A 14,366-nucleotide genomic window follows, 5' to 3' on the forward strand; every position below is an offset into this window, starting at 1 on the left:
AAGTCTGAACAACTTTTCAGAATTCTCTTTGAAATTCCATCAATAGCTTGTGAGCTTTTGTGTTTTAGAATTTTTATCATTCTATTAATTTCAGTGAAGGATCTTGGTACTATGTCTAGTTACATAAAGTTCTGTGGAACAACATTTTTAATGTATTATTCTATCTCTTCAACTGACCATTTAATTGTATTTTTACTGCTATATTTGTAAACTGTTTGTATGAGTTTACAGATTCCAACTGTGACTTTCTAATGTTGTATTAATAGAATACTGTTTTTTTGTTTTTTGTTTTTTAAATTCCACGAGTTTATATTTTGAACATTTAGAGCAAGTTGTCACTCATTGCACCATTAATCTTACCAAGGTCTGACAGAATAAATGTACAACTTCATTCAGAATATGTTTTGTTATAAATAACTGCATCATTTGGGAAATCTCTGGGGTTACTATAATATTGTTCACAAGTCCACTAATATACAACATGAACAGCAAGAGACCCAACACTATTCCCTGGTATACACACAAAGTTACTTTTACATCTGTCGATAACTCTCCATTCAAGATAACATGCCACATAATTGTACTTTTGATAGTAAGCATAGATGTGGTACTGAGTCAAATGCTTTTTGGAAACCAAGAAATACTGCATCTACCTGACTGCCATGATCCTTGGCTTTGAGGATGTCATGAGGGAAAAGTAAGAGTTGGGTTTCTCATGATCTAAATTTTTGAAATCTGTGCTGGTTGGCATGGAGAAGGTCATTCTGTTCAAGATACCTCATCGTGTTTGAGCTCAGAATATGATCTAAGATTCTACAACATAAGGATATCAAGGATATTGGATGACAGTTTTGTGAGTCACTTCTGCTACCCTTCCTGTAGACAGGTGTGACCTATGCTTCCTTCCAACTACTGTGCACAGTTCTTTGTTTGAGGGATCTGCAATAGATTATAGTGAACAGAGGGGCTAACTCAGTCTTGAATTGTATATAAAAATCAGACAGTGTTCCATGGGCCTTGGGACGTTGTTCATAAAATTGTTAACAATCAGGTCCTGCTCTCATACTGTTTTTGAGTTTTGAAATTTACCCATAAATGAGATTGTAACAGCCAAATAATGATTCCAGCTTATATTTCCTGTCAAAATTGTTCAGGAAATCTACACTGAAATCACCAGAAACTACTACTGTTTCTTCTCATCTGACGAGTAGCTCTAGATTTATTTATTAATTCCTTTAACTGCTTATGTGGAGCATAGGGCTGCAACAAAGGATCACCATCTTGCTCTGTCTTCTGCTAGTATTTTCACTTCTTCCCGTCCTATTCCTTGTGCTGATCTTCAACTGGTCATCTCCACATCCTTTTTGGCCTGCTTTTTCGCTGTCATCCCTTTGTGATCCAATAAAGTGCTTCCTTCGCAATATGTCCATTTGGTCTCGTAAGTGTATGTCCTAACCATCTCCACTTCCTGCTTTTTATTTGCCGCTCAATTGGCTCCTTGCTGATTCTTTCCCAGAGTGTTTCATTAAAAACGACATTTGGTGACTGTATCCCCAGGATGTTCCTCAGACATCTGTTGTTGAAGGTCTGCAGCTTAGTAGCTGCTTTGTCACTTTCCATGTTTCACATCCATATAGAAGCATGGATTCTACATTATTTTCAAATATCTGCAATTTAGTTCTCAGTGTTTATTTCCTTCAATACCCCGATAGATCGAAGAGTTGTAAAAGTGCCTTTGACTTTGCTAATGAGGGTGTTACTGCCCTATGTTGCACCACCATATGGTGTAATCATGCTTCCAATGTAGCAAAACTTATCCACCTTTTCGATTATCTGGCTTCCAAGCTTAAGCTTTGTGTGGTGTTGTTATCATTTGCCTGCATGTCTTACGTTTTTTGGGCATTAATTTTCAAACCAACTTTCTTCGTCACAGATTTTAGATCTTCCAGTTTCTCTTTCATTTTGTTGAGGCTATGGGACAGAAGGCAAAGGTTATATGCAAAATCTAAGTCTTCTAGATGTGTTCCATTTCTCCATTTTATTCCTCTCACTTTATCCATTGCTTGTGCCATTGAGGGGATTGCCTTGTATTGTTGCATCCACAGGAGATGTCACGGGGCCGGTGGTGGTGTAAGTCAGAGCGGTGACAGTGAGTGTACCGTCTGCTAAAAAATGGTAAATGAGTCCCGCAATGTCAACTTCTGCTGGGACAGGAGTGGTGTGCATAAAACTGTGTGTGATAGTGATTCCACCCGTCTGCCTATCTGTGTAGGTAGTGGTAATCATGAGATCCATATCATGTAACTTCGGATATGTTCTCAGACAGAAAATCATGGAAATTGACTAGCAGATGCATAGGAAGTAGTGAGGTGTGGCCTGTCTGTTGTGGCAGTTTTAAGCCTTTTCAATACTCGGTAAGGGCCTGCAAATGGTCGTTGTAGGGTGGGTTTCATTGCATCTGTATTTAGCATTAGGTGAGAACACATGGCCAGGTCCTTATGAATAAAACTTTGTTGTTTCATATGATGAGCGGTGTGGATGTTTTGTATGTGTGTGCGCATGGGTGCAAATATGCCTTGTAAGGCCTGGTCTGTGGGGAATGTTTTATTTACTACAAATTCAGCAAGTAGGGTGAAGGGCTTGCCATATAGTATTTCGGCAACTGACTTGTCGAGGTCATCTTTATGTGCCATGTGAATGACCAGGAGAACCCATGGAAGGGTCTCCGCCCATGATTCTGAGTAGTGCATGAGAGCATCTTTCATTGTCCGAAGCTACCGTTCCACAAGGCCATTGGATTGGGGGTGGTAAGCAGTTGTGTGGAACCAGTGGCATCCACATATGTGGCATAGGTCATTGAACTTGTCAGGATTTGAACAGTGAAACCTGAAACCTGATCTGACATTAAGTAGGCCAGGCAGCCGAACCTGGAAATCCAGTTGTTGGTGAAAGTTTTTGCTCTGCTGGTAAATGAGAAATGGGTGTGGCCTCCAGACATCATCTCACATGATCTATGATTGACAAAATGTAAAAGTAACCTTGTGATTTGGGGAGTGGCCCCACAATATCAGTGTGGATGTGCTGGAATGGCCCCTTTGGAATGGGGAATTTATCAAAGGGGAGCTGTGTGTGGTGGCCAGTTTTTGCCTGCTAGTGGAGAATGCAAGTACTGGTCGACATGGTACAATTATTTATAATGTCAGCACAGAGAAACCATTCTGTGATGAGGCGTATGGTAGCATTAATGCCCAGATGTGCAGTGTTGTGGAGGAGGTCAAAAATTGTCCTACAGTGGTTCTGGGATGACTGGTCGGACCCTTCCATTCAAAACATCACACAAAACTTGTTTGGTCATGCTGGGTCCAGTGTTTGGTTTGTTAAACAAGCTGTCGAGATCGGCATCTGTCGCCTGTGTATCTGCGACTCGTTTAAAGTCCAACTGGGCAGAGGTAGCTGCAACACGGGAAAGGCAGTCGGCCTCAGTATCAGCAAGTATAACATATCGCAAATAGGCAGTGAACTGTGCTACAAAATCTAGGTGTTGTAATGTCCCGGGTGCAGAATCCATTGAAGGGTTGCGAAATGCATCTTCCAATAGGAAAAGGTCTTTATATATCATAAGTGGTGTTCCCTCAACATCATATTGAAAGTGACAAACTGCTTCATGTATAGCTAGTAGTTCATGTTCAAATGTGGACCAATTTTTTGGTGATGGTAAGTTTGCTTGAGAAAATCATGAGAAGCTTGAGTGATTCCACCAACCACTTGCTGTAAAGTAGCACTGATAGCATAATTGTTAGTATCAGATGCAATAATTAGATGTGCCTTGAGTGATGGGTGGTGAGCGTTGTGGCATGTAATCTTTTATTTTGTCAGAGGCTGCTGCATTTGCAGTTTCTAATAGAGACGACATTCACCAGATGTATTCTTACTGTGCAATTCTTGGGTGAGTGGTAGCAAAGTCTCAGTGGCATGTGGCAATTGATTCCTGTAGAAATTTATGAGCCTTAAAAACCTAAGCAGCTCTTGATGGTTGTTGGGAGGTGGGAGAAGGTGTATCTGGTCAGTTTTTTGAGGAGCAGGATGCACCCCAGATGAGTTACATGATGCCCAAGAAAGGTCATGCAGGGTTGCCAAAGTTGGCACTTGTCATCATTTGTCATGACGAAAGGCCACTTATCGAAGACAATATGCTGGTGGTCATTGAGATCTTGCTCATTTTGCAAAAAGATTATGACATCATTTAGATAGGCATAACAAAAAGGCAAATTGAACAGTATGCTATGAAGAAATCTTTGCCATGTCTGTGCCTTGTTTTAAAGTCTGTACGGATGTAGAGGAACTCAAAGAGACCAAATGGCATGATTTTTTACAGTTTTTGGTACATCTTTATCTGCAATTGGAATTTGCAGGCACAGTGTTTTGCAAGTGACGATGCAGAAAATGTTTGCCCCAGCCTAGACATGCTAAAAACCATGCTAGTTCAGAAGGGGGTCACTGTTCATGATTTTATGAGCACTGAGGTAGCGAAAGTCACTGTGTAGGTACCCAGTAGAAATCAGTTTAATTGGGGAGGTCCAAGCACTGTCTCATGACCTGACTATGCCAGCTCACAAAAGTTTCCCCACTGCAACATTAGCCAGTTTGAGCTTGTTGGGAGCTGGGGGTGATGGACAGGGGGATCGGTGTGGTTATAATGTGCTGAATTGTACTATCCTGCATGGCACAGATTGTGGTCTAATGGGGAAGCGTGAAGTGATTCCAGGAAGTGGGGCATGACATGATTTGCCATCGCTGTTAATATCAGACAGCATTGTCTCAGGAGTGCACTCAAGTGGGGGTTGTGGCACTTCACTAACCTATAAGTGTCTGTAATAGGAGCACCATGGTAGTGATCTGTGTCGAGATGACAAAGGTCATTGAGATGCCATTGTGCTGCATCTAGTGATGCAGTGGCATCCGTGATTCGTCTCCATAGCTGCTCATTCGTGAGGCACATGACCTCATTATCATAATGTAATGATGAGTACTCAGTTGCCTTTAAGCATAGCTGGTTGAAAAGTGCTTTGCTTTGTAGCTCCAGGTTGAGTGGTGTGCCAAGTGGTGGCAGTGTGACGGAGGCCATCACTTTGTAATAGGAGGAAGTGATTTAAATCTGGCAGTAGCTGGTAGTGCCAGAGCAAGTTGGATCCCAGGACTGGCTCAACTGTCTCAGCCATTGGGAATGTCCAAGGTATTTGAATATCTGTGCCAAATTTGAGAGAGATGTGTGCAGTTCCAGAAACTGCGATTACAGTTTCATTGCTTGTGTGCAGTTGCAGTGGCGACGGTGACAGTGTAGCAGGTGTGAGAGCAGGTGGTAGAGTGCTCCCATCGGACCCAGTATCAGTGAGGAAGTACGTGTGCAGGCAACTGTCATGGATGAATAGTAGAGGACCATTTGTCCATTGAAGCACTGCATTGGCATTGTTTTGTTGTGGTGTGCAGAGGCGTCTTTGTTTATGCAGAGTGGCCTGATATGCCTATATCAGGTCATCGAGCTAGTTTGTGTAGGTGCACAGTTGTCTGCAGCACTGTGCATCCTGCCCAAATCTGGAGTGGAACCATCAGTATCAGTGTTGTGTGTTGGACGTGGAAACATGTGATTCACTTCGCTCGTGCAGCTTTTGTTTATATACTGAGTCGGACGGGGGGCAGCTGGGAGGGTGACAACCTCGTGGTAGGTGACTGTTGTCCGCCGGAGCTGTGAAAGGTGCTCGAGATTGGAAGAGTCGAGGTGCACAGCCTGGTTCAGGTTGGTCCGGTCATCATTGGGTGGTCTGCAGCTGCGCAGAATTTGAGGCAGCTCGGCTGGGATCATGCAAAATCAGGACCTGGCGTACTGGACATCAACTGCAGCATAGCGCTGTTGGTTGTTGATTAGAATGTGATGTTGTAATATGGCCTGCATTCTGTCAGGGAGTCCAAGTGTAAACTCCAGCGGTGCCTTCTCATGCACTAGCATCACTGTTTGGATGTTATGTGCCAGTTTTAGGAGCCGAAGTGTCCATAGCACGCCCTCAGGCAGGAACATTGAGACAATTAGAACACGCAGGTGGAAGCAAAGCAAAGATCTCGTTCTGTTGCCCAAAGTAGTCTCATTGATGATGGGATGCAACTGCTGCTCAGTTGTTGTAGCAGTAGTGCGTTGGCAGTTTCACATTAATGAGAGGCTGGAACATACTAAAGCAAGTTGCTAATAAGGTCCGCATTGTCTCTGAGGTGGTTAAGAAGAGTGGCAAGCTTCTTGTTTTCCGCAATGATGCCACTGACTGACATCAATTACTTGCTGAGAGCAAACCACATCATGGGAGAATCCATGCAGAACAACAGTATGGCTGGCATCGGCATCATGTAGCGATGTGCGTAGAACTTAGGTGACTGTTTGAAGAATGGCCGCGTGTGTGAGAAGTTTTGGGTCTAATGCAGTAGGTATGACTTTCCCAATGTCAGGTGTCTGAGACACCAGAAAATGCATGTGAGAGTGTATATGAGGTCCTGGTGCCATAAGGAAGGAAGGCGTAGTCCATTTACTATCCAGCACCACTGTTCGTCTTTCATGGAGTTTGTGTGATTGTGCTGTCATTCATGGCACATGTTATGCAAGTGTGACATCACTCGAACCAGGAGGCAGTGATATCTGACCTTGCTGAGGCAAGATTGTGAAAAATATGTTCTCGGCGTCCATAGTTGGTTTTGGTGCTGGGTGCAGGTGATGCAAATGACAACTGGATTGGAAGTGAATCGATTGTGATGTCTGACATGGCTGACACAGCTGGAATATGAGTAACATCATAGCCTTCCTCATGGTACTTGCACATAGTCACAACAGTTGGAACAGGATTTGGAAAATCAGAATGCAGAAGTACTGAAAGGTGATGTAAACCTCGATCTCACAGTCTGTATGCAGATGGAAGATGGAATGGAATGATGGAGTGGTATTGTATGGGCCATTGTTGTTCAACTGTAACAGCACTGTGGCACTGTATGGTTCAGGTCATTAATGCAAGAATCATAATGCTCATAATCACTAACATTGGAACACGTCATGTTTTATCTTGTGTAAAAATTAAAGGCATGTAAATTAATATTTGATATGGAGGTGGCTGGCCATTCTTTACTGTGACTCTCAGCTGCACTTTTGTCAAAAATGCCAGAAATAGATTCACTCGTGTCAAATATGGAAAGTTTATTGTGAAGTTACTTGGTAAATTTGACAATCATCATGGCATAGTTTGCTGCTTGCTACTGGCGGCAATGGGAGGTTGATCTGAAGATGTGGTGAACAGTGAAGGCATTGTTGCTATGTTGTTTGGCACTGTTGTATTGCCCAAGCCTTGGCCAATATTTAGCACATGGGATGTTTGTGGAATTTATGAAAACTTGTTGAGAGATGTTCTTGACATTTCGAAAAAAAAAAAAAATGGTGAGGTTGTACCATTTGTAACAGCAGCATTCTTGATGGTGTAACCGGCATGGCAGATTATCAACTTAACAGCAAAATCGTAGCGCTAAGTGGAAATTTGGGGTTGCCACTGTGGGAAATGGGGTACTGGCAGTGTGATAGCAGAATAGTGACACAGTTTTCCACACTATTTATTAGTAAACACATATAAATAACACATGTAAGCACTGCAAGCATACAGAGCATACGTACTAACTCTCACTGTCTCACGGGGCAGCAATCCTCTGTGTACTGAGTCACAGATGTTACACAACCACACATCAATTTGACATTGAATAAATAATTTCTCCACAGAATAAATAGCTAGAATCTTTCCACATCTGCATAATGTCTTGCAAAGCACATTACATCTGATCAACATAACATTTTTACGCACAATTGGCACCTGATACACAGCCTAAAGCAAAGTCCCTGTGCAACCTTGAAAAATATGGATTGTCATCAGTGGAGGACAATACTCCTGTGCAACATGAACGAGCACTTAAGATTGATATGATGGAAGACAAATGGTCAGCTTCGTATTATTGGGAGAATTTTAGGAAGGTGTAGCTCACCTGTCAAGGAGATTGCACATAGAATACTGCTGCAACCTCTTCTTGAGTACTGCCTGAATGTTTAGGATCTCCATCAGGGTCAGTAAAGGAGAACAGCAAAGCAATTTGGAGACATGATTCTAGATTTTTACCAGAAGGTTTGATCAGGACTTGAGTATAACAGAAATGCTCATGAACTCAAATGAGAAAGCCTGGAGGGAAGATGAAGTTGTTTTTGTGAAACATTATTGGAAAAATTTCGAGAACTTTCATTTGCAGCTGACTGCAGAATGATTCTGCTGCTATCAGTGTACAGTTTGTTTAAGGACCACGTAAACAGGATAAGAGAACATATAGAGAAATATAGACAGTTATTTTCACCTCTCTTCATTTGCCAGTGGAACAGAAAACAAATGAGTAGTAGTGGTACAAGGTACCCTGTGCAACACACCATTCAGTGGCTTGTGCAGTATGTATGTAGCCATAGAAACATGCCAAAGGTACAAGCAAGATGTAGAATGTCAACTTTGGTGCCCTCACAGCCTAGCATAAAATAATTAGGATGATTTGTTTTTCGTTTTCTTAATATACTTCTATCAAGTGCAGTCTGCAATTGCATTTTAATTAATCTGCTTTTTAGATACACATGTTAGTCCTGGTAGGCTAAAAAAGGTATTGTAATTATGTCCTTCTTAGCCACCTTATAGTCTCTTCTCTTAGCAGTATTGACTACAGACTTTAGTACCAGTAACAATTTTTTTCAAGTGGAACTATAGTCATTTCTGCTCCTGTTATTACAAGTGTGGAAGACACAGATTCGATGGCTTTTCACTATCTCAATTTGATAAACAGTTTTGGAGAAACTGCAATATTTGGAGTTTAAGATTTTCCAAGCTGAACGTAAACATGGTTGTTGTCTTACATGGAGGTTTGTGATTTTATGCACATATAAGGCAGTGTGTAGTGTTAAATGAGGAGGTAACAGAATGCTTCACTGCTGTAATACTGGTAAAAAGTGGCAGAGAGGAAGTAAAGCTTTGTGTTCTCTGTCTTCACTGATTCACATCAGTAATTATTCTCATTTCACTCCACCAGGTCAAGTGACTAAACAGCTCAGTGCAGCAGTCCCATGTCATACCACGAACTTCCACATAAGATAACAATCTGGTTTATGTTGCAAACAAAGAAACCCTAAACTCTAAATATTCTATAAATTTCTCCACAACTTATTCTCAGAGACTAGTTGTGAAACACAACTGAATCTCTGTCTCTCAGATTTACAATAAGAGAGATAGCAAAAAACCAACAGTGAAAATCAGGGTTTCTAGAACACAAGCTGTTATATTGTAAAGATGATAGGTGGTGAAAAGGTAAAGAAAATGAACAATAGGTATAGGCATAACAGGGGAGGGAACAGCAATTGAAAATTTTGACTTATAAGAAATTGATGTTGCAGAAAAGGAGTAAGGAATAACAAGGATTGTGAGGCAGGAGTAACAAGGATTGTGATATCAAGTAATGTTACTATTTAATTTTTGTGTGTTATTTTTATTTGTTTATTATTCACACTTTAACCCTCAATTTCAGAAAATTTTATTTTGTAGGTCCTGGAAATGTTGCTGGATGCTGGTGCTGACCCAAATATTGCAGATAAATGTGGAGTGACTCCACTTCACTCAGCAAGTAACATGAGATTAAGTCCAATGGTGAGGGAAAGTTATGTATTGTAGACTGGGCTCCAGCCTACCATTTTACTTATGCATCTTCATGATAAAGTTACTTATGTTCATATCTATGGTATGTCCCAATCTTGATAAAATCTCATACAACCAGAATCATTTAGAAAATTATCATTGTTTGAAAATATAATATGGGTAGTAAATATCTACTTAAGAAGCAGTGGCTGGGGAAAACACATGATTTGTATGTTTTTTTTCTGCTGCCTCTTAGTGAGTAGATTTTTTTTATCTAGCCACATTATACACTCCTGGAAATTGAAATAAGAACACCGTGAATTCATTGTCCCAGGAAGGGGAAACTTTATTGACACATTCCTGGGGTCAGATACATCACATGATCACACTGACAGAACCACAGGCACATAGACACAGGCAACAGAGCATGCACAATGTCGGCACTAGTACAGTGTATATCCACCTTTCGCAGCAATGCAGGCTGCTATTCTCCCATGGAGACGATCGTAGAGATGCTGGATGTAGTCCTGTGGAACGGCATGCCATGCCATTTCCACCTGGCGCCTCAGTTGGACCAGCGTTCGTGCTGGACATGCAGACCGCGTGAGACGACGCTTCATCCAGTCACAAACATGCTCAATGGGGGACAGATCCGAAGATCTTGCTGGCCAGGGTAGTTGACTTACACCTTCTAGAGCACGTTGGGTGGCACGGGATACATGCGGACGTGCATTGTCCTGTTGGAACAGCAAGTTCCCTTGCCGGTCTAGGAATGGTAGAACGATGGGTTCGATGACGGTTTGGATGTACCGTGCACTATTCAGTGTCCCCTCGACGATCACCAGTGGTGTACGGCCAGTGTAGGAGATCGCTCCCCACACCATGATGCCGGGTGTTGGCCCTGTGTGCCTCGGTCGTATGCAGTCCTGATTGTGGCGCTCACCTGCACGGCGCCAAACACGCATACGACCATCATTGGCACCAAGGCAGAAGCGACTCTCATCGCTGAAGACGACACGTCTCCATTCGTCCCTCCATTCACGCCTGTCGCGACACCACTGGAGGCGGGCTGCACGATGTTGGGGCGTGAGCGGAAGACGGCCTAACGGTGTGCGGAACCGTAGCCCAGCTTCATGGAGACGGTTGCGAATGGTCCTCGCTGATACCCCAGGAGCAACAGTGTCCCTAATTTGCTGGGAAGTGGCGGTGCGGTCCCCTACGGCACTGCTTAGGATCCTACGGTCTTGGCGTGCATCCGTGCGTCGCTGCGGTCCGGTCCCAGGTTGACGGGCACGTGCACCTTCCGCCGACCACTGGCGACAACATCGATGTACTGTGGAGACCTCACGCCCCACGTGTTGAGCAATTCGGCGGTACGTCCACCCGGCCTCCCGCCCTCCTGCCCTCGCTCAAAGTCCGTCAACTGCACGTACGGTTCACGTCCACACTGTCGCGGCATGCTACCAGTGTTAAAGACTGCGATGGAGCTCCATATGCCACGGCAAACTGGCTGACACTGACGGCGGCAGTGCACAAATGCTGCGCAGCTAGCGCCATTCGACGGCCAACACCACGGTTCCTGGTGTGTCCGCTGTGCCGTGCGTGTGATCATTGCTTGTACAGCCCTCTCGCAGTGTCCGGAGCAAGTATGGTGGGTCTGACACACCAGTGTCAATGTGTTCTTTTTTCCATTTCCAGGAGTGTATTTACAGGACTATTTAGAGATACATATTGCGTCATTATGCAATCCAATGTAAGTGTTCATGCAGTCTCAGAGTTGCTGACATACATAAAAATATACTCTAAAATAAAAAATGACATACCATGAACAAATTATCTGAATGTAATGTACTTGTACAAACAAATGATTACAGTTTCAGAAAAAGTGGACAATTTATTCAAGAATAAAAGACTCACAAACTAAGCAAGTCAATAATGTGTTGGTCCACCTCTCTCCCTCATCCAAGCAGTTATTCGGCTTGACATTGATTGATAGGATTGTTGGATATCCTCCTGAGGGATATTGTGTCAAATTCTGTCCAATTGGCACATTAGATCATCAAAATCCCCATAATGTTCCAATCGTTCTCAATTGGGGAGGGAGCTGATGGTCTTACTGGCCTAGGTAGGATTTGGCAAGCACAATGCCAAGCAGTAGAAGTTCTTGCCAGTGTGGGTGGGCATTATCTTGCTGAACTGTAAGCCCAGGATACCTTGCCATGAAGGGCAAAAAAATGGGACCTAGAATATTGTCAGTGGATCACTGTGCTATAAGGGTGCTGTGGATGACAACCGAAGGTGTCCTGCTGCAAAAAGAAATGGCACCCCAGGCCATCACTCCTGGCTGTTGAGCTGTATGGTTGGCAACTTTCAGGTTGGTATCCCACTGCTGTCTGGGTTGTCTCCAGTCAGGTCTTGGCTGATCATCTGGGCTCAGTTCGAAGTGGGGCCCATCACTGAAGACAGTTCTACTCCAGTCAATGATATTCCAGGCTTAAGGCATGTCTGGAGACACCCCAGGCAGCAGTGGGATATCAACCTGATTGTTGTCTGCAGTACAGCCTGACAATCAAGATAGATGGCTTGGTGTGCCATTTCTTTTCATAGCAGGAGACTTTTGGTTGTCATCCACAGCACCCACACAGGACAATGGTAAGTCAATGATACTCTGCCTCGTTTTGTTCTCCTTATGGCAAGCCATCATGGGCTTACATTTCATCAAGATAATGTCCACCCGCATACAGTGAGCATTTCTACTGCTGGTCTTCATTCTTGCCAAACCCTGCTTTGGCCAGCAATGTCATCAGATCTCTCCCCAATTGAGAAAATTTGGAACATTGTGGGAAGAGCCCTACAACTACCTCAGGATTTTGATGATCTAACAAACCATCTGGACAAAATTTTGCACGATATTGCTCAGGAGGACATTTGACAAATCTGTCAGTCAGTGTCAAGCTGAATAACTGCTTGCATAAGGGCTAAAGGTGAACCAACACATTACTGACTTGCTCAATTTGTGAAGCCCTTCCTATGGAATAAATCATCGTAATTCTCTGAAACTGCAATCAGCTGTTTGTCTGTATCAGTATACCACATCTACCGATTTCCATTGCATTAGGATACTTCTTTTGTGATGTATTTTTCTTTTGTGTTAGAGTGTATACCATCGAGCATATTGTGCAGGGTAGCCGCAGGGTAGCTGCATGGTCTGAGGTGACTTGCTACAGTTTGTGCAACTCCCCCTGTCAGAGGTTTGAGTCCTTCCTCAGGCAGGGGTCTGTGTGTTGTCCTTAATTAAGTTAGATTAAGTAGTGTGTAAACGTAGGGATCAATGACCTCAGCAGTTTGGAGTTTGGTCCCTTAGGAACTTACCATCATCAAGCATGCAAGCCACAATTTTTTATTACACAGAGATATAATGAGGAAATGACTTCTCTAATTACCATTTCAAGAGAATTACAAGCAAACTGGAGAGTCATGAAATGTTGTTAAAGCAATTTTCATATCAAAAACTTTCACTGAATCTGACTTATGTATTTAAATTTTGTACCATATACACGATTGAAAATATATGCCACACCAGGATATAAACCTAAACCTTTCACTTTTGAAAACAATTCTCTTACTTACTGATTACTTCTGCTGCCATTGCTTGGTGAGTAGAGTACTGTTTCAAACTTCCCTCTCATAATTTAAAACTTTACCCTCAAAAACCATTGTACAGGAGATTAAAAATTTACAATAAATTAAATAACACAAATCTGTCAAATATGGAGTTTGACCAACTAAAAAGATTGTTATTTAATACACTATTGGAAAAATGTCATTATTCAATTGAAGAATTCATGCAGGACAGTTTGGCAATTTGAAAGGAAAAGAAAGAATAAAGATTATGTATTCTGTAATAAATTGTTAATATATTTTATAAATTATATTGCAAGCTGCAAAATGGCTGTAAGTGACATATATCTTCTTGTTAATTGCTCATGTCTAAACATTCAGAAATGCATGCTTAAGTATGTTAATTATTATAACCTTATTTTTTTAAAGTAATTTGATGTGTCTCCAGTACAAAAATCTTTGATTTGTAACAGTACGTTATGAGACAAATAAAGTACATTCTACACATAGTGCCCAGGGTTTTCTCACTCCAGTCCAAAAAAGAGCAATTATAAATACACTGGTACATAGAGCAAAAACTGTTTCTGATGAGAACCACTTGGATTCTGAAAATAATGATCTGAAGTATGTTTTCCAAAAGAATGGCTATGGTTTATGTGGTATAAAGTCAGCATTTTCCAAGAAAAGGAAACATGGAATTGTTGAACACTCCTGTGATGAGCCACCTATTGTATTCCTTCCTTTCTGTGGTGTTTCATCCAACAAAGTAGGCAGAGTCATGGAAAGATGAGGTAAAAGATCTGTTTTGTGACTTCCTAAGAAGATAAAGGAGATGCTGCATCCTGTTAAGGACAGTCTCAGCCTCAGTATCCCTGGGATGTACAATATCCCTTGCGAGAGTGGAAGCAGTTACATCTGTCTGTCTGTCTGCACCATTTCTGATAACTGTGCAGAACATCAGTGGCAGAACATCAGTGGCAAATCAAGAACTGGAGAAATCCACAACTGGTGAGT

The 14,366-nt window shown here is 42.3% G+C and overlaps 1 protein-coding gene across 1 annotated transcript in view; it reads left to right on the top strand.

Annotated features, from left to right (window-relative positions):
• Positions 1-14,366, top strand: part of LOC126093250 (serine/threonine-protein phosphatase 6 regulatory ankyrin repeat subunit C-like) — a 289,268-nt gene that overhangs the window by 167,361 nt on the left and 107,541 nt on the right. Inside the window, exon 10 of the mRNA XM_049908709.1 lies at positions 9,642-9,743. Within this exon, the coding sequence (XP_049764666.1) occupies positions 9,642-9,743 (102 nt within the window). The remainder of the gene's footprint in view (positions 1-9,641; positions 9,744-14,366) is intronic.

The sequence above is a fragment of the Schistocerca cancellata genome, chromosome 1, assembly GCF_023864275.1.
Source record: "Schistocerca cancellata isolate TAMUIC-IGC-003103 chromosome 1, iqSchCanc2.1, whole genome shotgun sequence".
Classification (NCBI taxonomy): domain Eukaryota; kingdom Metazoa; phylum Arthropoda; class Insecta; order Orthoptera; family Acrididae; genus Schistocerca; species Schistocerca cancellata.